General features: G+C 28.7%; 1 protein-coding gene across 3 annotated transcripts; it reads left to right on the forward strand.

Annotated features, from left to right (window-relative positions):
* On the forward strand, window positions 1-23097 carry Nurf-38 (Inorganic pyrophosphatase Nurf-38). Of its 3 annotated transcripts, XR_014924080.1 has the most exons (9): window positions 2-217; window positions 6223-6461; window positions 10093-10179; window positions 10271-10334; window positions 10539-10601; window positions 13883-14096; window positions 17234-17343; window positions 17652-19128; window positions 19279-23097. XR_014924080.1 is itself a non-coding variant. In XM_029314331.1 (8 exons), exons 1-8 carry the CDS (start codon window positions 28-30, stop codon window positions 17502-17504), a joined length of 1002 nt encoding a protein of 333 aa, XP_029170164.1. In that variant the 5' UTR covers window positions 1-27; the 3' UTR covers window positions 17505-17601. The 3 variants fall into 3 exon arrangements, 2 of the variants coding, with proteins under 2 accessions (XP_029170164.1, XP_029170165.1); XM_029314331.1 differs by lacking the exons at window positions 17652-19128; window positions 19279-23097 and adding an exon at window positions 17470-17601 and having other exon boundaries at window positions 1-217; XM_029314332.2 differs by having other exon boundaries at window positions 17652-23097.
* The last annotated feature ends 2132 nt before the right edge of the window (window positions 23098-25229 follow it).

The following is a 25229-nucleotide window of genomic DNA, read 5'->3' on the forward strand; positions in this document are numbered from 1 at the left end:
AGGCATCGTTCGACGACAGATGGCAGAATGTCTCTAGTAACCTTTCACATGTTACGTTGCCAAGGTTTGAGGAAGCTCGTTATTCCGTTCCGATTCGTAGCGACCGGCGGATCGGCTTACTCGAAAGAATTTACTGCATCTGTAAGATTTCTTCAAAATATGTACACAACTTCTGAGAGGGGTGCTCTCAACAGCACGGACTACAGGATATTTTTCAGTGAGTAAACATAATTTGCATGTATATACATATGTGATATGATACGATGCGATAGATATGGATCGCCGACAATCGCGGAAGTCGATGAAAACTATAACTCAAGGTTGAGGTCAAGACCGCACATTTTTCCACGCAATGTACTATTAGTATTACATTTTCAATGTATCTTATATAATCTAACAAGTCTCAAATGATACATCATTACGTTAAGTCTCGTGTATATTCTGATATTGAATAATAAAAAAGGATTTAAATTTATATAGCACATGTGGCCTATAATAGCATTTAACAATTCCATATTTGTTATTTATAAAAAATAAAAATTAAAAGAAATTGTTTAAATTAAAAAAGAAATTAATTAAAAAAATTTTTTTTTTAATTTAAATTTAATTTATAAAAATTTTATTTGTTATTTTTAATACTAGAATTTTTAAACAGAAACCGTGCTAGGAGCTTTGATAATTAGACATTAATATTATTTTTAGCATTAATAAATATTAATTAATTTATTAATTTAATTTATGGAAAAACACATTGAAAATGAGAAAATATAGTGTTGATTGCGTTCTATTTATTACATGTAATATATATTATATATGTATAGTGTCATAAAGTGTGTGTTACAAATTGTTCTTTATTTATAAAATTTGTATTTTATTAAATTTAAATTTAATTAATTATAGCCACTACTGGAGATATAAACTTGAATTTTTTTAAAGTACCTGAAAATTTGATGTATAAAAACATATTGGTTTTTAAGAAACAAAAGAGGATTTTTCATTTTTTTAGATAATTTTTTTATAAATCCATATAATTTTTTTTATATAAATCGATTCCTTGCAATATTATAACTACTAATTGCAAATTACATATATTTTTGGTAATCTTGTCTTAATACTTTTATGCATAGAATAATGAGATCAATGAATTAGTGTAAAGAAAACACACATAGTTGCTTTTAAGAAAAAATTTGTAGCTACATGTTACAAATTACATATTTTTTTTTTAAACAATTATTTGCTTTCTTTACATCAACTGATTGAGCTCATTATTCTGTTCATAAAAGTATTAAGGTAAGATTAACGAAAACTGAATAGTTATAAGATTTTTTTTTATATATTTTATGCTAAAAAATTATTAACTTCAAACCTTATAACTCAAAAAGTATTTAAAAGAAAAATATTTTATTATAGTGTTTTGGAAAAATAAGCTACAAGAATATGCAATGAAAAATAGTAGGTTCCCTTTAAGAAATTAAAAGTAACCGTTATGTAACCTTTAAACGACTATCAAAGGTCAATTATTTTCTACTATCTTATGTTCTTTTCAAAGCCATACAAGTTCTGTTTGAAACATTTTTTTCTAAAATTACGTAATATCGAAATATTTGACTGTGAAAGTTAAAATGGGACACTTTGTATAAGAAAACCAGCTGATTTTATCAAAAGATTTAGTTTTATATAAGATTAGTGCAGGATGTTTAAACCTATAAAGTTTGTAATAAAGCATTTCTATTAAGAGTTTAACAAGGCTCTGTAATATTGAATATAAATCTAAAGTGTATAAACAGGCAATAAGAGCCAAATCGCGGATGACAGTGCGTTATCCCAACGAAACTAAAATTTTTTTGTTAGAATTAAATACCTGTGCACAAAGCACCAAATTTTACTTGGTTACGGCCAAGACTTAAAATAGGAATAATCTCTATACATGAGATTTATAATTCCATACATCCCTTCTTTTCCCCTAAGGAAATAAATGCGAGAGAAAAATATAGAAATTCTATAGATTAATATGCATACATAATATATATACATATACATATATATATATATATATATATATATATATATTATATATATTTTAAATATATATTATACAGGGCATATCTCTCAGAATTTGCGAGTGCACAGCGTAATTGTCCATGCAAAAAGGGCAACTTTTCTGTGACAAATTGCGTCTGAATACTATGTATTTTTTTAAATGAGGAAACTTATATGCTATTTAACTATTTCACTAATTTTGTTTTATAAGAACTATACGTAACATTAGAAATATCATCATTTTGAATGCAACTTACTTTTAATAGGAGAACATTTTCTAACAATCAATATCAAGGCAACGACTGAAAGTAAAATAAATAAATTAGATAGTATGTGAATAATTTTGATTATTATTCTAATGTTTTAAAAATGTTTGTGACCCTGAAAAGATTAAATGTTTTAGATTTTAGAGCATATACTCGAAATGCAGATCTTCCATTTGTATACACATATGTATTCTGTGGATCAGGTTTTCTTATGCATATTGTAGATCCTGCTAATCTTATTAATATTAATCTTCTTAATCTTGGATCAAAATTATTCACGTATTATCTAATCTACATATTTTATTTTTAGTTGTTGTTTAGTGATATTATAATTAGGAAACCGTTCTCTCTCTCTTATTATATAAGTTGTCTTCAAAATAGCGATTTTTAAATGATTATACAGGGTGTCCAGAAAATCGCCCGCAATACTTCGGGAGGTGATTTGGGACCTCAAAAAAAAAGAAAAATATGTTTTGTAAACATAGGTCCGGAAATAAGTTGTTTCCGAGTTATAGCCACTTTTATTTAATTTTTAAAATTTTATTTTTTAATTTTTTTAATTTTTTGATATTTGTAAATACGATTATATAATTTTTAAAAATCAAGGATAAACATGAATAAATATTTAAATTAAATAAAATGTTCAAAATGGCCACCTTTAACACGAATGCAGGCTCTTAATCTATCAAATAAGGAATTCCGAACTCTTTGAAAAACATTTAGATCTTTCCTTTGAATTCATGAATTATTTTTTGTCTTAAGTCAGGATTATTATTGGAAATATTATTTAATATAATTTAAAATTGAAAAAAATTAAAAAATAAAATTAAATAAAACTCGGAAACGACTTATTTCCGGACCTATGTTTATATAACATTTTTTTCTTCTTTTTGGGTCCCAAATCACCTCCCGAAGTATTGCGGGCGATTTTCTGGACACCCTGTATATAGTTTTTATATATCTTTAATAAAATAGTAAAATAGTAAAATAGGGCGCATAAAAAGTCACAAACACACATACACATATATGTGTGTGTATGTATATTTTTACCTGTACATATTTTTCCAAGTCATATTATTGTTTTTATATTAAAACTTTGAGATATTTAAATTGTTGAAACTAATCAGCTGTCATTTTTTAATACATGCAGTTATTGAGAAAACAAAAATTGTGTTAAGGGGATCCTCAGCAAATGACGAATACCGACAAAATAACAGCACACATATCCAAAACATATGCACGTATACATAACGCACGCACACATACGTATGAATCGTATTTCTAATTACAAATTTTTATTAGACTTCTAATCTAAGTTTAGAGGATAACAGTGCTTTCTTTCGTGTTCTCTAATTCCAGGGAATGTGCATTTTTATTCGAACAAAGTGCATATGTTTTATATAAAGCACATATTATGATGAGGTTGACAGTTCGTCTGCAATTCGAGATGTCAAATCGAGATGAAAATAAATAAGAAAAACTGTTATTTCTCATTTTTTATATCAAATCGAATTTCCCTGGGATTATTGATGCATGTATTGCAATCGTAGAGAAGCATTTTTAATTTTATCAAATTAAAAAAAAGATATACCAGAAGCACGAAAATATATAACTGCGTCGATAAAACAGAAATCATGAGGGATTCCCTTAAAAAGAGAAATGTTACAGTTTTTAATATATAAATAAAATGTTTGTATACCAGTTTATTTTATTGAAAAGAAGTAATAAAAAAATGCTAATAATCACATATGTAAGCTAATGATAAATATTCTCGAAATGCGCAGCATTTGAATTTGTAAAAAATTCTGTTCTTTTACGAAAATTCGTAAAAATTTTTTCTAACGTGTCATTTTTAATGTTACTAGATAACACAAGCGCACGCTTCGCGCGTGCTAAACAAACTTGCTCTTCGCGAGGGTACATAATTTTAATTTGATTTTCTGAATTTTAATTATGTACATAACTTTAATTCTCGAATTTTTATTATATACATAATTTTAATTCATCGAATTATTTTAAGTGATTATTAGCACTTTTAACTACTTTTTATCAATAAAATAAACTAATATACAAACATTTTATTTATGTCCATTAAAAACAGACTTTCTTCTTAATAACACAATTTTTAAAAAACTCCTCAAAGTTAAAAGTTGACCAGACTGGCAATAATTTTTGTTTTCTCAATAACTGCATGCATTAAAAAATGACAGCTGATTAGTTTTAGCAATTTCCTATATAGGACACTGTACAAAATTATGTAGCGTTAAGAAAAAATTTTCAAAATTCATATGATAGATAGTACACACAGTACTCAGTAAAATAGTCTTATTGTTAGTAAACATAGGTCGAAAACTCAATTGTTTTAGAACTATAGATAATTTTATATGTATATTATCATAACAGACTTACTTAGTGGTTTTTACGTGTCATATATGAAGGTTTTTATCTTGGTGTTTGCAAACCGCTTATTTACAGATGTTCAACACATGTTTTTCTGACATTATAATGCACATTTGGCATTCTTTTCATGTTAGAGTTATGAACTCCTGAAAATTCTAAATTTGTCGGATTATTTGGCAAATAAGTTGGATTTGATTACTTCCAAGTCATTTATCGGCGAAGGACACTATGCTTCTCACATATTTTCATTAAAAAATCCAAGGAATTTAATGGCACGTAAGAATTTTCAGCGTATATTTTCTCGCCTCTGACGTCACAATTCCAACATAGTCGGCGAAGACTCAGGAGTTTTAAATCATAATCTGACCTGTTTGGTTAAGTCAGTCATGATATTAATATACAAAATTATATCTCTGAAATTGAGTTCTCGATTTATGTTTACTAAAACAGAGAGAGAGTATAAAACCTGGAAAACCTGGAATAACTCTGAAAAATCCTGGAATATTCATGGAATTTATTTTAAACTTAGGGAATTTAAAAAAAAATTGCTCTTTTGATTTTATTTCTAAATATACACAGAGAAAATTTTCTTTTAGAATTTACCTTGAAAATCATGGTAATCATGGGATAATATGGTATTGGAAGAATTTTATAAGAATTTTACTGATTAATATTTACCACAATAAAATATAAACTTGATTAATTTTACTATGTATATAGTAAAATTTATTATGTATCTATTAATATTTTTTATTGTGGTAAATATCAATCAGAGAAATTCTTATAAAATTTTTTCAACACCATATTATCCTAAGATTACCATGATTTTCAGGATAAATTCTAAGAGAAAATTCTTTCTGTGTACATTTAAAGAATATAAAATTTATTAGCGAGGTTGTTAAATTTAAAATGATCAAACTGCTATCAATGCAAGTTTTTATTAAAAGAAACAACGTTTCAACTCTGGAATTGGATCCTCTTTAGACTACAAAATTTTACATCGTATAAATTATAAAATTTTAAATACATATGGTATATAAATAACACTGTTGGACAAAGCGCAAATTAATACAATATAAACAGAAGAGTTATGAAACCGTAAAATACAGATGTACAAAAATAAATTTATCTGTCATTATGTCAAGCTTGGTTAAACATGAACTTGATGTTATCTATAATGATTCAATAAAAAAAAACAAGAATTTATTTTGGGTCCTTCTCAAACAAGGGTCGAAACGTCGTTCTTAATTTTATTTGATGTCTAACCAACAATAAAGATATTTTTTATGCCAGTTGGGTCGTTAAAAATTGTTTGATTTATTTTATTAATTACTGGCGGAAAAAACGAATTACTACTTATTATAAGATTTAAGTATACACCCTGTAACATTTCTTTACGTATTGTCAGTATTGTATATACGATATGGATGTTGAATGTTTTTTTAATACCTTCTATACATTATTCTTAATATTAATAATAACTTTTTTTACCAAAACATTTTTTTCTTATATACAGAAAATGATGTGGGTGTACCAATTTCACCCATGCATGACATTCCACTCTATGCTGATGAAAGCAATAAAATAATGAATATGATTGTTGAAATACCTCGATGGACAAATGCTAAAATGGAGATCTGTCTGAAAGAAACTTTGAATCCTATTAAACAAGATGTTAAGAATGGTAAATTAAGATTTGTTGCTAATTGTTTCCCTCATCATGGATACATATGGAATTATGGAGCTTTGCCACAGGTACATTTTTAATAATTGTATTTGTTATACATACATATATTAAATATTTTTAAATATTTATAAATAAATAGATAATATTTATAAATAAATAAAAAATTATAAATATATAATAATTCACTTGTTATATTAAAATTACTCGAAAATTACTAGAAAAATTGGTAATTTTAATTTTAGAAATTAAAATAAAAAGGTCTGTTCGGGTTTGTTCTTAATTTAAAGTTTGACAGAATATTGTGTTTTTTAAAGCAAATTTTGCTTATTATTTATCAAAATTATATGAATAATAATAGTTATTATTATTCATTTAATTATATAAGTATATATATATATATATATATATATATATATATTGTTACGTCCTCCGGACGTTCTTTCTCGCAAAAGACGTCTCTCGCACACACTCTCACTCACTCGCGGCTCGCGAAATAAATACACTCTCTTATGAAGAAATGATCCTTTATACAATGATGAAATACAATGACTAATGTACACGCGAAAGAAAGAAGATTGCTCTCTGGTCAAGTCACGTCCGTACGAGATGACAGCTAGACCAAAACTGTCATGGAGCCTGAAAACAACCACCGGGCGGTTGTCAATAAACAACCCCCCTTAACGATGAAGCTCCACGACACAAGGGATGATATTCAGGGGATGAAAGATCAGGGACGTAACACTGCCCCCTTCTTCAAGATTGTCGTCCCGACAATCAAAAACAGAGGGCTATCCAACGCTGTACAATAACTCTGCATTCCGATGCCGACCTCAGGACTCCGACGAATTTTCTTGTTCTACCCTGGGCTCCTGCCACAGGTTACCAAACAATCCGCCATTCTGGATCCCGTCGCACATCCGTTGGACTATATTCGCCAATCCAAGTCCACAGTACAACTGTATCAATTGTCGATTCCAGGGCACCGACGAGTCTTCCTGCCCTACCCTGGGCTGCTGCCGCAGGTTACCGAGCGACTCCGTCAATTTGGTCCCAATCGACTTTCAAAATTCCTTGAAGATAAGTCCCAGTCTCCCTTCGTCCTCCGGTTCAGACAAGGGGGGGGGGGTATCTTCCGTGGACCCATCGTCCCTCATGGACTCCCCAAGTCCCTGTCTCGGCATTTGCCCAAAGTCCGGCGGGAAAACCACGGATCAAAAACCGCGGGCAAGACAGTCTTCTTAGAGTAGAATAAAGACGGATGAAGATTTTCTCCCTCGAAGACTAAGCTGGGAGATCAATTTTTCCGCCATTCAGGAAACTCTTCTCAGGTCAAAGACAAATTTCTTTCCAAATTGAAGACTCTGTAACGAAAAATAAAATGCGCAGTAACTTATTCTATTTTTTTAAAATTAAAACATCCCCCCGAATTTTTAAATGAAAATCGACATTTTCGGGCTCCAATCTACTTAATTATTTTTCTAAACTTCTCTCGAGAAAAGGAGCTAATCTATCTTTCTTTCGTAACCCTCCCCTTGAATTATTTTTATGGCTTTTGCCCTTTCAATTGCCAAACTCAATGAGGTTATATTTTCTAATTGTAAAGTTCGTTTGACAAAATTATCATATATCGCTGAAATGAATTGCGCGCAGGCGATTTTATCTCGGATTTCGTGTGGGCACTCGGGATACGCAAGGCGAACCAATCTTTCAAGTTCCGAACCTAATGTTGCCAAATCTTCCCCAAACTTTTGTTTCCGATTTGTAAATTGAACGTAATAATTTTGTGATAAGAGTCCTTCTCCAAAACGCAATTCAAGTTTTGATTTTAATTCGTTGAATTCTAAATTGGACACGTTTTCTACCGTCTCTAATACTGAACGCGCTTTTCCCCTCAAATTCGAAGCGAGTGCAACAGTCTTTGTTGTATCATCCCAACTATTCGCTTGAGCAATTAAGTTAAACTGCGAGAAAAATTCACGAAGTGATACTGTCCCGTCATAAGTATCAGGTTTTAATTTGTACCCTAATATCGCGCGAAAATCGTTCTCCCTCTCATTTAAAAAATGCGTACCCGAATTTCCACACGTTCTATTATTAGAAGGACTTAGCTGTAGATTTTGTGGCCGGGAATGAATCTCCTTCAAGGCTAGAAGTTCCTCGTCGTGACGACGCAGCATCGCCGCAATTTCGTCCTCTCGACGAGTCTGTTCCTGTCGCATCTCTCGCATTTCAAGAAGGAGAACCCGAGCTGTAGATTCTGTTACCGCCGGTTCTCCTGCGACTTCCGGTAACGAGCCCGTTTGCTCTCCTGATTCCTCGCTGCCAGTCGTTCGAGACGGAGCTTGTGAACGGGTAATTCTCGGGGAATGTATCATTCTCGACGTTTCCGTTCCGCTGCGGTGAGATATTCCTTCGATCCGATCCCGGACGAGCCCCCAAAATGTTACGTCCTCCGGACGTTCTTTCTCGCAAAAGACGTCTCTCGCACACACTCTCACTCACTCGCGGCTCGCGAAATAAATACACTCTCTTATGAAGAAATGATCCTTTATACAATGATGAAATACAATGACTAATGTACACGCGAAAGAAAGAAGATTGCTCTCTGGTCAAGTCACGTCCGTACGAGATGACAGCTAGACCAAAACTGTCATGGAGCCTGAAAACAACCACCGGGCGGTTGTCAATAAACAACCCCCCTTAACGATGAAGCTCCACGACACAAGGGATGATATTCAGGGGATGAAAGATCAGGGACGTAACAATATATATATATATATATATATAATTATATAAGTGTGTGTGTGTGTGTGTGTGTGTGTGTGCGCGCGCGCGTGTGCGTGTGTGTGTGTGTATACACACACATGTGTATACACACACACATAAAAGATGTTTTACAATCTCCGTACAATATTTATGAGCATGTCTATAGAGTTAAAAATTCTAATATAAAAAATATATATATATAGTTATAAATATATGTACAAAATTATTATTTTTTCCATAATGTAATTTTATGACGATCTCATTGATTATTATTTGAATAATGAAAGAAATATAATTTGCATTAATTTACAATAAATACATATTATAAAACATATATTTAAATACATATGTAATCTCTTATTATGTTCCATTTATGTATATGTGTGTTTAATTCTATAATTATTCTATAATCATTAATTCTATAATTATTTTTGTTAATAATTTTTTTAAACATTATTAACATAAAGTTCCTTGGTCCTCGTCGCAGTCATCTTAAATTGTGACGTCAGAGATGAGAAAATACATGCTAAAAATCTTTGCGTGCCATTTTTAGATAAAAAGATATTTTGATGAAACAACTTTAGATGGCTTTAGGATATTTTTAAAATACTTCGAAAACCAATCTTTTTTCTTTATATAATCAATCTAAAAATGGTACGCCAAAATTTTCAACTTGTATTTTCTCGCTTCCGACGTCACAATTTAACATGGCCGCGGTAAGGACCAAGAAATCTTAACTACTAATTTTACTATTATCTTATTTACTAGTTAACATTATTTACTAGTTTCTTAAAAAAGATGTAATTTATAATTTAAACTAGTCAAAATTAGTTAAAAGAAGTTATTAACTAGTTAGTATATTTATCATTAGTTATTTTTATAAAATATAGTTATAATAGCACTGGTAATAATATATATAAATATAATGAGCAGACATGGGAAAATCCTGAAGTTTTGGATGAAGCAACAGGCTGTAAAGGTGACAATGATCCTATTGATGTTCTTGAAATAGGCTACAGGGTAAGAAATAATTGTTGGAATATATTTCGTATAAATAAATAATCTTATTCACCGCATAATAAATATTAACAAAATATTTACATTTATATAGGTTGCAAAACGAGGTGAAATATTACAAGTAAAAGTTCTTGGAACAGTGGCACTCATTGACGAGGGTAAATAAAGTACCCAATTTGAACAGAAAATCAAAATAATATCATTTTGACGTCATATTGATTAAATTTGGAGTTCAAATTTGGTCAAAATGACGTCAAATTGACATTATTTTGACTTTTCTGTTCTACTTGGGTAGATAAATTATGTTACAAAATATATTTGTTAAAATAATTCACAAATAATAGTATTAAAATTTGTCTTAGGCGAGACTGATTGGAAGATTATTGTAATTGATGTTAATGATCCTGTGGCAAATCAAATGAATGGTAAATATCATATACATTTTAATTGTTTACTTATTTAAATGAGTAGTATTTATTTAAATAAGTAAAATATATAATAAGTATTTAAATTATTTATTTAAATATTCATTATATATATTACCTATGTATTTATTATATTATACAATATTACATATACAAGGTGTCCGGTAACTAACGGACCAATGATTACAAATGGATTCTTTGGTCAATTTGGGAACGATTTTTCCTCAGCGAAAATGTCGAAAAAGGTCATTATTTTTTACAACTTTCCAATATTTGTCATTATGTATCTTTATAACTAATTGTAAGCCTCAAATTAAAATTTTATTACAGTAAACTCTACCTGAAATTAACCAAAGAATGTAATTATGTTAGACTTTTAACTCCAAAACGTTTAATTTTCAAAAAACCCATTTTTTCAATCGCTTATAACTCGAAAATTATTGACTTCTCAACATTTTTGCTAAGGAAAAATTGTCTCCAAATTGGCCAGAGAATCCGCCCTTAATTATTAGTCCGTTAGTTACTGGACACCCTGTATATCTATTTTATTTATATATCTGATATATATATATATATATATATATATATATATATATATATATATATAATATGTGTACACCTAACACACATACACATATACAAACACACACATAAAGCTATATCCAAAATTAATAGGTACTATTTATTAATATATTTAAAAAAAATTTTTTTTAAACTAATTTGTAGATAACATATACATGGATCTTAATTAGTTTCAAAATCATTTTTTATGTTGTGCTATCTTGGAACTAATTGCCTAACTTACATTTGCAATGATTATTGTAAATTTCTGAATGGCCGTTTTTATTTAGGAAATTAATATATCAGATTCAAATAGCAAGTTTTGATCAATTGTTGTGGCAGTATTACTCATAAGAAAGTTTTACTATATTTATTAAACCTCTAAAATATCATTGTAATATCACTTATCAGAGCTCCTTTTGAATTTTTCACTGATTTTAGGTTCGAATTTCCTAAGAATAACATTACTTTTTTTAAACAGATTTCTACTGTTGTTGTGTTTGCATGTCTTTCTAACTTTTTTAGATACTTTCAATGTAAATTTTCATCTTTTTTAATCGATGTTTTTATAAGTCTAGATAGGTGATTATAACAATCCTCGTTACTGTAAGATTTTAAAGATTTACACTGTTGAATTTAGTGTTTTCTGCAACATCCACAGTTGGTCTGGATTGCTAAATGTTATTGTTCAGTGTAACTAACTATAAATGTTTTCATTGATTCTCACATGTCTGTCATACTGTTTTGAACAATAAATGTCCTTTTTTCTTAAAGTACAGAAACTTCCAATCCTTGTAGACAATTGTGTGAGACCTCTAGGATTTTCTATAGTATTTCTGAAACTTAATTTGAAATCTACATGTGAGTTGATGATCAGATCCAATATTAGAGCGGGGAGGAATTTCGCAGAACTTAATTACTCGTTCTTCATCGGTTGTCGACAATAAAATTTGTTTAATTATAGTATCTATCACAGTGTTACTTCTAAATGTAAAAAGTCTTATAGTATATTGGTATATTTTGATATGAAAATAGGATATTTGTGATATTTACTATCATCAAGTTGTCTAGACAAAATTGGATTATAGACATTGACTTCTTCTATTACTTTCGCCGAGTTGAAATTGATCAACAATGTGGCGAAGATGATTATCAAGAACTATTAATCACACTTGAGTTGAAGTTGCCCATTGATGACAATTTCCTTGTTAGGAATATATTGAAGTGCGGATTCCAGGTCCGTATAAAAAGCTTTATCGTCGTCAGTGCTTGTTGGAGCACAGACTTAGATTAGATAACTTGGAACTTCCATTGAGCTAGTTCTTATAATTTGATGGAGAGATAAATTATTCTATCATTTATAATTTTGTACCCAAAAATAGAATTAATGTATTTACAATGTAGTTTCAATTGACGTCATTTTTGCTGTGGATTTATAAGGCTCCTGCACACTCGATTGCCAAGTCCGCGTTGATAGTGACGATTTAATTCAAAACGGTGGAAATAAGAAACTATTTGTTTTATTGATAAAAGATGTACAATAATGAACGAAAATAATATAATTAATAAATATGATTTTGTTTATTAATAAATAAGCATAAATGTCATTTTAGCAAGTTAAATTATTCTTACGACTTATAGCGTTATTTTTCATTTTACTGCAGTGTTTTTATGTTTAAAATAATTGTTGTGGTGTTCAAATATACCGAAGACTTCCGTTTTGGCATAATTTAATATATGAAAGCAAATATTTAATTTCGATACCTGTCAAACAGCTGGTTTTCGTCCTTGGTTAGGCTCAATTCAATTCGACATGTATGTATGTTTATTGAATATCCAAATAAAAGGAGAATTTTTGGTATATTTTACATGTCTACTCTATCAATTTCAAACGCTATGTTATTGAAAAACTTTTATTTTAACGTAAGTCGCAAGAATTTTCATGATATATTTTCTCGCTTCTGATGTCACAATCCAAGATGGCTGCGGTGAGTATGCAGGAGCCTTAAGGCTATTGGGTCCTCGTCGTGGCTGTGTTAGATTGTGACGTCAGAGGTGAGAAAGAATGAAAATTCTTAGATGCCATTTTTTAATTAAAAGATATTTCGATGAGGCACTATTTTAGCTTTTGACAGTCGATCAACAACCGTAAGAATTTTTAGCGTGTGTTTTCTCACCTTTGACGTCACAATTCTAATATGGTCGGCGAAGAGCCAGGACCAAGGTGTTCCTAATAGGTTTTTGCTTTCTAAGTTGCGAGGCTCCTGGAATCTATGATAAGCATAAGAATTGATTCATTTCTTTGAATAGAATTATTCTAGAAGAATTCCTATTCGCTACTCGGTATTTTGAGTCACATACTAAAGAATAAAAAAATTAGTCTTCTTATTTTGAGTTAATAATTTTGGGTATAGCTGTATAAAGAACATAGTAAGAATCTTACTGTCTTACTATGAATCAGCATATTAATTAAAAGAAAAAATATATACATATACACATAAAAAACAAATATCTATTATAAAATTATTATTATAAAAAATCTGCATTATTTATTATTAATTATGTATTATTATTTTTAAAAATATGTATTATTTTATTTTCTTTAATTTATTATAAAAATTTTAGTATAATTTCTTGAATATGCGCAGAGTTCAAATAAATGAATTGTAAAATAAAATATACTTATATAAACATCTAATCTTTAATACAAATTATTACAGATGTAACCGATATCGAGAAATATTGTCCAGGTTTATTAAAAGCCACAATTGAATGGTTTAAGATATATAAAATTCCAGATGGAAAGCCAGAAAATCAATTTGCATTTAATGGTGAAGCAAAATCACGAGATTTTGCATTGCATATTATTGATGAAGTGCATCAACATTGGCAAAATTTAATAAAACAGGAAGCTTCAACAAATGGAATAATATGGTTTATAAATTTTTTATAAATTATGTTTTACATAGCTTTAGTACAATCGCGAATGACGTGACTTGTATAAAAATAAGTGGAAAATATAAGAACATAGAATAAAATGATTTTAGATAAGATTTTGTTTTCGAGAAAATTAACTGTGAAAAAAATACTTAAAATTATGTATGTCGGTTAAAATGATATTGGTATACTCGTAGTTATACCATTATGATAGCTTTATAGAGATTTCATAGAAATAAATAAGCAAAATAATGATTTTAATTAAAAATAAAACATTATGAATGTTTAAGTACAAAAGTTACAATAAGCAAAATAATTATGTTAATTGGAAACAAAACACATTACCAATGTTTAAATCCAAAAGTTAAGTAAAAATATCAACTTAAAGAAATATTCAACTGACTATGAATTCAATCAAGTACGTATTCAATAAATTACAAAAATTAATTTTCTCGAAAATAAAGCTTGAATATACATAATAAAAAAATTTATTATATATTCATTTTTGCATGAGTACGAAATCACACGTCATTCATTGTACAAATTATTATCGTCACATATAATACAAATATTAGGTCCTTGAATAAGTTCTCGCTGTTTTTTTTGTTAAAAAAAAACATTTATTTAAAATATAAGGCTTACAATAACTTTACTCAAAGTATTGTCCATCATTAGAGACCACACAGCAATGCCTCCAATTCTTCGTCTTCAAACTTTGTCGGTGCTCCAGAACGTTCTTTATCTTCAAGGTCAAAGTCATTATTTTTAAAGCGCCTAAACCAGTCTCTGCATGTCGTATTCGACAGAGCATTGTCACCATATGTTTCAACAAGAATTCTGTGTACTTCAGCTGCAGATTTCTTTTGAATAAAGCAGTGCAATAAAATTCCCCGCAAAAACACTTTATTTGGCACAAAAGTAGACATTTTCGCAATAGGTAATTAAACACGAGGTTGACACTGTGGTAAACTGTATCTACTAGAATTTGAGGTTACATATAGTACTATTTAGCTGATGCGTTTCCGTACGAAATTCCATGCACAGAGTGCCGCTACGCCATCTTTTAAGAAACAGCGAGAACTTATTCAAGGACCTAATATATGTATAAGCTAATATGACATATTGTACAAAAATATGCCATTTTATTCTTCTCCCCTTTCTTATTTTTGATTATAGAACAAAATGCTTCAGACAAAAAATATTTGATTTGAAAAGGGGAAGAAGCTACTGAATTTTTTCTAAAGGACGCTTTTCAAAATTATATTTTTCAAATGAAATCTTTATAGGTTTTTTATATAAATCGATTCTTCACAATATTTGACATAAAAATTTATAAAGATAAGATCACTAAAAAGTGAATAGTTTACAAGATATGTTATACTTTAGTTTATTTTCATATAAACTATGATATATATCTCATAAAATATTTATTTTTCAGCGATCTTATCTTATGATACTTTTATTTTATGTATAAAATAATGAAAAGAATCAATTGGTATAAGAAAATTTGTTCTACAATCAAAAATAATTTTTTGGAAGGAGTAAATTAAAATGGGACACTGTATATGTATATACAGGGTAAGTCAATTTTAATCAACACACGTAAATATCTCGTATAGTAAGCAAGGTGGAAACAAATGTCTCAAACAAAAGTTTTTTTGACTATGAGGAGAACATAAGATGGTGTCATTGATTTGAACTGAACATTTTACAAGATATTTTACATTTTATGCCAAAAATTGTAAACTTTAAACTTTTATAATATGAAAAGTACGTCATCAAACAACACTTTATTATAGAATTTTGGAAAGTTCTTTAAATGAGCTATAAGAATATGTAATGAAAAATAGCAGGTTTCATTTAAGAAATTGAAGGTGACCTTCACGTGACCTTTAAATGATTATACAAGGTCAAATCAATAACACCATTTTGTGTTCCCCTCATAGTCAAAAAACTTTTGTTCGAAACATTTTTTGCCATCTTGCTTACTATACGAGATATTTACGTGCGTTGATTAAAATGGCTCACCCTGTGCGCGCGTGCGCGTGCGCGTGCGCGTGTTGGTAAGAGCAGTCGCCCGGAAAGTGAAAGACGCGGGTTCGATTCCCGCTTCAGCAACTTTTCGGACTTATATTTTTCTCGCCTATTTTCTCCATATGTAAGTTCGAGATTAATTTATATATGGAACTTAGTAATCTCAAACCAAGAGATACAGTACCGAAGAATTAATTTTTCGCGCTTGGGCTCTATTGGCCGATTTAAAATGTGTTATTCTTAATATTGAGAGCCGACAAAAATATTTCTTATTTAATATATATATATATATATATATATATATATATATATATAACATAATACACGGTGCGCCGCAAAGCGGAAGGAGCGAACGATGACTGTCTACGAATCGTTTTCGAAAAATCTTCGTGTATCGTGTTACAGTAGGACGTCTCTTCTCGTCGCGCGCTTCTATTCGCGTGGATTGGCCGATCTTTTTATTTAATAATTCAATAATTATTATGTAAATCGCAAAACGGTAGAGGACTTTCCTATTCGGTTTAACTTACTTTACCTGCACACGACGATTGAGGCGACAATCACCGGATACCCTGTATATATATATATATATATATATATATATATATATATATATATATATATATTTATTTCGTAGACTTGACATCGTACAAAAATATTTTCTACAAAATTTATAGGATTTTAAGAGAAAAAAGTTGATCTTGAATTTTAAGTAAGGTAATTTTTTTAAGATTATATAAAAATTAATCAAAGTTTTTTTTAAATGGAGTAATTACATTAATATTTTTATATAAATTGATTCGGCAAAATGCTCGGTGTAAAAAATTATAAGGAGAGGATGGTCAAAAAATGAATAGTTTATAAGAGATATTTTGTAATTTTGATATAATTTTACATAAGCTATGAAATATCTCGTAAAATATTCATTTTTCGAAGATTTATTTCTCAGTATTTTTATGCAGACAATACTGGGAAAAATTAATTGATGTAAAGAAAACATAGAAAACATCTTTTTAAGAAAGAAAGTAATTGTTTGTTGCAAATTATATTCTTTATATGTACACATACAGATACATATATTAATTTTTTAATTTTTGCAGTTCTAATGTAAGTGTGGAGGACAGCTCTTTTAAGATTACCACAGAAGCTGCTGAAGAGGTTTTAAGGAAAGCACCTGAGCCGTTAGAACCTCAATCTGTAGAACCGATAGGTAAGTCATGCAAATAGCATGATAGAAATATATAAAATTTTATTTTATATAAATTGTTATTTTTTATTTATTTAGTTATTTATACATATATAATGATATATATTTAATGCTATAATTTTTTTATAGTTGACAAACGTTATTTTATACATCCCAAACTGTAACAGGAGTTATAATGTGTACAATTTAGTTAAATATTCGAGTTATATGTGTATACTATTACTTCTTGTTGCATGTTAATTAAAATTTTTATTGACTTAATTATTTGTCGTATTTTAGTTACTGAAATGTTATAATGTATATGATTTCAGTTGATAAATGGCATTATATACATCTTAAATGAAGATAAGGTGGATATCTTTATTTACATGAGTCAACTTTATATTGAAGTCAGCATCTGTTTTGTTCACATTCAACATGGCGTTCTTTCCCTATTTATCATTTTCATGTTTCCGACAGTATATTAATTGACATATTGAAATGTACTTTTAAATAGTATTTAAACAATTTGATATATATACATATCTATATATCTATATGTGTAATTTTATACAGAGTCAACTTATTATTTTTTGTAAGCTTTTTTTAAATGATGTATTAAATGTGCGAGTAACGTATTTTTGTATAAATCGATGATATAAAAACATTCAAGTGTTTCAAACAAGCTTTGCATATATATTTTTTATTTATGACACTGCATTTATAATACTCGTACATTTAAATTACAAAACAAATATAATCTTATTATTGGTTGTGATGCAGTCATTTTAAACAAATCGATAAAATAATATAATTTGTTTTCTCTTCAATAATTTGTTAGAAATAATATAATAACAAAGAATAAAATTAGCCTCTGCATATTGATGTGTATATTTTTCCCATAAGTTATCTCATTTTATATTATTTTTATCAAATAAATATATTTTATACAATTATCTATATATATATATATATATATATATATATATATATATATAATTTTTTATATACAGGGTGAACCATTTTAATCAACGCATGTAAATATCTCGTATAGTAAGCAAGATGGTAAAAAATGTTTTGAACAAAAGTTTTTTGATTATTAGGGGAACATAAAATGGTGTTATTGATTTGACCTTGTATAATCATTTGAAGGTCACCTTAAATTTCTTAAATGAAACCTGCTATTTTTCATTACATATTCTTATAGCTTATTTAAAGAACTTTCCAAAATTCTATAATAAAGTGTTGTTTGATGAAGTACTTTTCAAATTATAAAAGTTTAAAGTTTTTTTTTTACAATTTTTGGCATAAATGTAAAATATTTTGTAAAATGTTCAGTTCAAATCAATGACACCATCTTATGGTCTCCTCATAGTCAAAACATTTTTGTTTGAGACATTTTTTTCCATCTTGCTTACTATACGAGATATTTGCGTGCGTTGATTAAAATGACTCACCCTGTATATTATATGTATATATATATATGTATATATATATGTATATATATATATATATAATATATATATATTATATTTATATATTTATATATTATTTATATTATATATTTTATATACATATATATTTTTATATATTTATATTTTTTGTATTTTTTAAAATTTATATTTAATAGCGATGTTCTCTGCCTACTATTAGTGCGGTCCGGTTTGCGCTACAAGTACTACGGAGCGTTTGTAGCAGCGCTACGGTTGGTTTATTTTGCGCTATAAAATGCTACAGCAAACCTTATGATGTCATAAAATACGTTATTATATTCGCTACCAAGACGCTTCAAATGCCTCTCCTTATGAGGTGGGTTAGCTGTAGTGTTATAGAAATTTGGTATCCATGAACAATTGTAGTACATACATAAGAAGAGTTGTAATACTATTAAGAAATTTAAAATGGAATTACAATTGCTTGATGAAAAAACTGATAACATATTTATGTTACATGTGACAGAAGAAGAATATGCTCGTGCTACACGACTACAAGTGTTATAACCTGGTCCATTTGCTTAGTAATTGTAGCACCTGTAGCGTTCGTGGACCATATGTTTGATGGTACTTGGAGCGTAGCGGTCAGAGCATTTGATAGCGCATACCGGACCGCACTACATATGGTTCTGTATTTTACGTTGCAAATATATTAATAATAATTAATAATTAATTAATTAATAGTTATTAATAATTTATAATTATTAATATTTAATTATTAATTATTAAAAATATGAGACGTATCTTTCTCTCTTTCTCCCCCCTCTCTCCCTTCCTCTGTCAATCAAGATTCTTATGCTTACGCTTATGCGTCTATGCAAAAGTGTGTGCTCCTCGCTTTAAGGTGACATTCAACTTTATGTGGTATTCCTGATTCTCCTGTTCCTTGTCCGGACTGAAGTGTTTCTTGGCTCCGTCAGGTGTTCTCGACTCTTCATATGCATTCCTTTTCTTTCAGGGTGGCTAAAATAAAGCGTGACGAATTTTTATCTCCAAAAATATTGGTTCTAGAGAAAAATGTTTTAAATTAAAGTTGTAAGATTTCGAAGGGGGAAAAAGTTGGCGCTACTGACATTTTATCTAAAGAGTGATTTTCAAGGTTATTTGAAGGTCATTTATGTTATTTTAAATGAAACCACCATATTTTTTTACATAAATCGATCTTCTCGTAAGATTCTGAATAAAAAGTTATAAGGATAGAAATCAAAAAGTGTATAAAATAATAAAATATTTAATTTTTGACGATCTTCAATACTTTCATGCACAAAATAATAAGAGGAATCGATTGGTGCAAATAGCTAGAAGACACATAGTTGTTTACAAGAAAAAGTAATTTGAAACTAACAGTTTTTTATAAATAACTATGTGTTTTCTTTACACAAATCGATGTTTATTATTATTTTGTGCATAAAAGTATTAAGATTATCGGAAAATGAATATTTTACAAGGTAAATTTAATAGTTTATGTAAAATTGTATGAAATAAACTTAAGTATGAAATATTTTGTAAACTTTTCACTTTTTGACGCTTTTACCTTTATAACTTTTTATGCAGAATTTTATGAGGAATCGATTTATGTAAAAAAATATAATTCCATTTAAAATTGAAAATAACAAATAACCTTCAAACGACTTTCAATCACCCTTTAGAAAAAAGTCAATAATGCCAATCCCCCCTTCGAATTTCTTTCCCCTTCGAAATACTACAACTTTTATTTGAAATATTTTTCTCTGGAAATAAAATAATTTTAAAGATAAAATTTCACGCTTTATTTTGATCACCCTGTAGGTATGCTGCCGTTTACCATAGTCTGTAAATAACACACCATCTTGTATACAGAGTGTCCCAGAATTGATAATAGAAAAAAAATAGGTATATTCTACAAGTCAAAAGAAAGTAAAATTGCCCTATAAACATATGTCCGGAAATGCACCCCCTTTGAGCTACACTTCTTCAAAGTTTTCTTAAAAAACTTGAATTTTTCGTATATTGTCTAAATTTGAACTTGAATTTTATGAAAATTGGTACATACACATTTCCTTGTGTGTTTTATTCATTTTTGTTGTCAAAAATTGTCTAACAAATATTCTCAGGGGATTTTAAGGGAGGGGGCGAACATTTTAATATGACAAAACTTAAGTCCCTTGCACAATGCCAGCCAACAGGCATTAGGAACAAGAAATAGAAAATATCTACCAATAAAAGCAGAGAATAATATCTGTCTCCTTTTCCGATTGATTGATATTTTCTATTTCTTATTCCTATTGCCTGTTGCCTGACATTGTGCAAGGGCCTTTATGTGTGGATGCAATAAATTTGAAATACATTAACAGTTTATGGCGGAAAATACATAAATAAGCATTTTTTGACTTTAATTTTCTTCATACGACAAACCATTTTTGAGATAATCGAACTAACAATAAAGACGCCTGTACCTGTACCCCTACGCCTCATCCTACGGGCAAGTTTTGCGCAACTATGTAGTTCGCGCGCAGAGCACCATCCGCTTAATTTTTGACAATAAAAATGAATAAAACGTACAAGAAAATGTGTATGCACTAATTTTCATAAAATTCTAAGTTTAAGTTTAGACAATATACAGAAAACTTGAATTTTTTGAGAAAACTTTGGAGGGATGTAGCTCAAAGAGGATGCGTTTCCGGACATATGTTTATAGGACAATTTTACCTTCTTTTGACTTGTAGAATATACCTATTGTTTTCTACTATCAATTCTGGGACACCCTGTATATAGTTGTAAGTAATGCACCTTGTAAATATCATCGCTTCCTATAGTAACTAAAGTAGCGTATCGCTATAAAAGGGAGAGAAAAGAGATGACGTATATAAATAAATCAGATAATAAGAATGACCATCCTATTGATCTTTTTTTTCTTATTAGGAAATTTATCATTTAAGTACTCGCAATTTCTTTGAGCAGATGCTCCGTGTTGAAACTAGATTTCATTATGTTCATTCAATTCAGCAACGTGCTCTATTGATTAATATAAATGAAAAAGGATCAATATTACGCCGTAATTATTTCAATGTTGTCACTGATTCCAGCCTATCGATTTAATTTTGCTATGTATAAATTGTAATAATTCAATGGAAATTTTTATCTACCTAAAATCTACAATAATTATGATGATTAACATTTCTATTAAGCTGAAACGTTGTTTCATAGAAAAAAACTATATTTGTCAAAAAGTGAGGATTTGGAGTGTCTATTTTCTCTGTATATATTTTTTTCTTCACAATTTTAAAGATTTAAAAATCTTCTGATCAATGGAGATGTTTTGCGATCTTACAAACAGATAAATACTCAATAAACTGCACTCCTACAGCACGAAATATTTGCTTAAATTCTGTATAAATATTGCAATATTGTGCTATTTTACAAATAGTGCAACGACAATATTATATAAGTGCAAATATTATAAGTTAATATTTTAGTAGAAATATTGCAAAATATTACTGCTATTATACATATATAATGCAATCACATATATATCTTATAATATATTAGTTTCTTTATTTACTGCTCTGCAACGGCGCGATGCGTTATCTATCTCGTATTTAGTAAGTTTCAAGTGAGAACTATATAATGCACAAAAAAGTAATATTAGGATTAATTATTTTTATCAGTAATTTTTCTGAATCGATTCAAACACAGGGATTTTATAAGTATATTGAATTAATTATTGAAAAATCGGACAGATAAATGTCCGACTAAATAAAAATCGAAAATATAAGAAATATTATATAATATTATATTCACGTTACAGAAATATATCAAGTAAGGTAGTAGATATTAAACTGACTACACTGGCTGTCTATTAGATTTGTTAAACTATATTTATTGACGTTTCGACCATACGGGTTGTGGTCCTTTTCAAAATTACAATAGAAGCATTCTAGAAATTAATGTACATGCAATCAGAATCAACATTTAAATTGAAAACGTGAAATGTAACAAGTGAGACTTACAATGAGTTACTGCATATCGTTATTGACATTTAAAAGTACGCTCCGGTGAGACTTAACTTAAGATCGGATGGTAAATTAACTTCGTTTCACTTGTGTCATCTTGCCACGACTGAGCACACTGTACTAACGAATAAACACGCCGAAAATTATGTCAAAGTTAAAAGTTAACAATATTTACATTCTCGCTGAATTGTGATGTACCATATGGCAAATTACTAAAATAAAATATAAAAAATAAAAAATAAAATATAAAAAGTATAAGATAATAAAAAGATAAATAAATAAATAAATAGATATATTCGGTTCGCTTATGTCATCCTGCCTTAACATACCAATAATAAACTACTAATAATAGCTCCCAACAATGTATGTTGAAAATTTTTTACTTCAATTTCTAAACAAACTGTCATATATCGTACTAAAGCTTTCAGTGTCTTTCTGTAAATTGATCGTGGAATTCAATTTCTTGATAAAGTACATTTCGGCTATTTCTCTTTTTCTTCTATTGTTTTCTTTATGCAGAATTAAAGGATTCGACCAATCAAATTCATGTCCTTGATTAATTCTGTGCTCACTAACAACAGAAAAATTGCTCGCTGAATTTTTAATATTACGTCGGTGTTCGTTAATCCTAGTACTAAGATGTCTTTTTGTCTGCCCTACATAATTAGAATCACAATTGTTACAATTAATACAATAGACTACGCCGGTTTGCTTGTTAATATCTAAATTATCTTTCCCCGATTTTATTAAACAGTTCAGTTTTTTGGGGATGGTAAAAATTACGTTAAGGTTCTTTTTGTTTAGAAATCTATATATGTCATTAGTAAACCGATTACAATATGGAATGACGATGAAATTTTCCCTCGAAACATCCGTCGAATCTACTTTTATAATTTTTTTATCCTCATTGTTTATAGGTTGTGACAGCTTGTGACAGCAAATTTAATATTTTATTGTTAGAAATATATCAGTTTCTTTGTAGGAATATTGTGCAATATAGTTTAGGAGCAGTATATATTGCAAGATTTCAGCAATACAGATTGTAGGTAAATTCTTAACGTGTCTATTTTCCATGATACAATTTTCATTGCACATAACATTGTGGTTTTAGATGTATACACATATTTTATGCGGGAGTGAATGTAATGTATTTTTATGAATATGTATATGTACTATATGTGTGAGTAGGTCTCAGCTTAAAAGTAAAACATGTATTTTTAGGAATTTTTTTTGAAACTGAAAGATTTTTTCAAATAAATGATTAATTATTCGAATGTATACATTTTGAAGATTCTATAGTATTTTTTTATTACAAAATATTAAAAAACTAAAAAGATATCAGCAAGAGCATTTTTTTGTAAGTTTTTTGCGGTGATCACTGTAGCTTTGAGCTCGTTCATCTGAAATGAATAATATATTCGAGCGAATTTAGTTAGTATATTAGTTTATCTAGTGCTCAATCAAAAAATCAGAAATATAAATCGCATTCATAGGATGGTAGTGAACAATATAATTCTATTGCAGACTGGCATCACCTTAGCAATTATTTTAAAGAGCACTGTGACTTGGTTGCTTTCGAGCTGTTAACATCGTTATATACGTTCTGTCTGTAGTATGGCACTTTTTGCATTGTTCTTTAAAATAATTGCTAAGGTGATGCTAGTTTGCAATAGAATTATATTGTTCACTACCATCCTATAAATGCGATTTATATTTCTGATTTTTTGATGTATTTGAGAAGGACTGCAATGACGGTCGAAACGTCGTACTTATATTAAACAGTGTAATAAATTATTGCCAGTTTGGTCGACTCCTTTTGTAGTTATTATTGTAAAATGGATTTAATATTATATTATTTTGAAAACACATTAGATGAAACAAAAATATAAATCTTTATTTAAGTTTTATTTTATTTATTTATATAGACAACGCCATTTAAAGTTAAATGATTACTAAATACATCTTTTAGTGACAAATAATTATTTGAAACCTTTTTTTTCTAATTAATGTAAAGAAAACATAGTTCCTTTAAAAAGGTGTATATAATTTATAACATATTTTTTAAAAAGCAATTATGTGTTTTCTTTACACCAATTGATTGGTCTCATTGTTTTGTGCATATGAAAGTATTAATTAAGGTATGATTACTGAAAACTAAATATTTTGCAAGATATTTTGCATTTTATGTCAAAAAATTGTTAACTTTAAACTTTTATAATTCAAAAAGTATACTTAATGAAAAAATGTTTTATTATAGTGTTTTGAAAAGGTCTCGACATGAGATATAAGAATATGTAATAAAAAATGAGTTCCGCTGAATATTCTCATGTTAACCTTTACCGGGCTTTTCAAGGTCACCTCAAGGTCAAACAGATATCATCCAATAGTTTTTTAAGCTATACTTTTGTTTAAAATATTTTTTTAT

The sequence above is a fragment of the Nylanderia fulva genome, unplaced genomic scaffold (genome assembly GCF_048542155.1).
Source record: "Nylanderia fulva isolate GAGA-0341 unplaced genomic scaffold, ASM4854215v1 Scaffold132, whole genome shotgun sequence".
NCBI classification, from domain to species: Eukaryota; Metazoa; Arthropoda; class Insecta; order Hymenoptera; family Formicidae; genus Nylanderia; species Nylanderia fulva.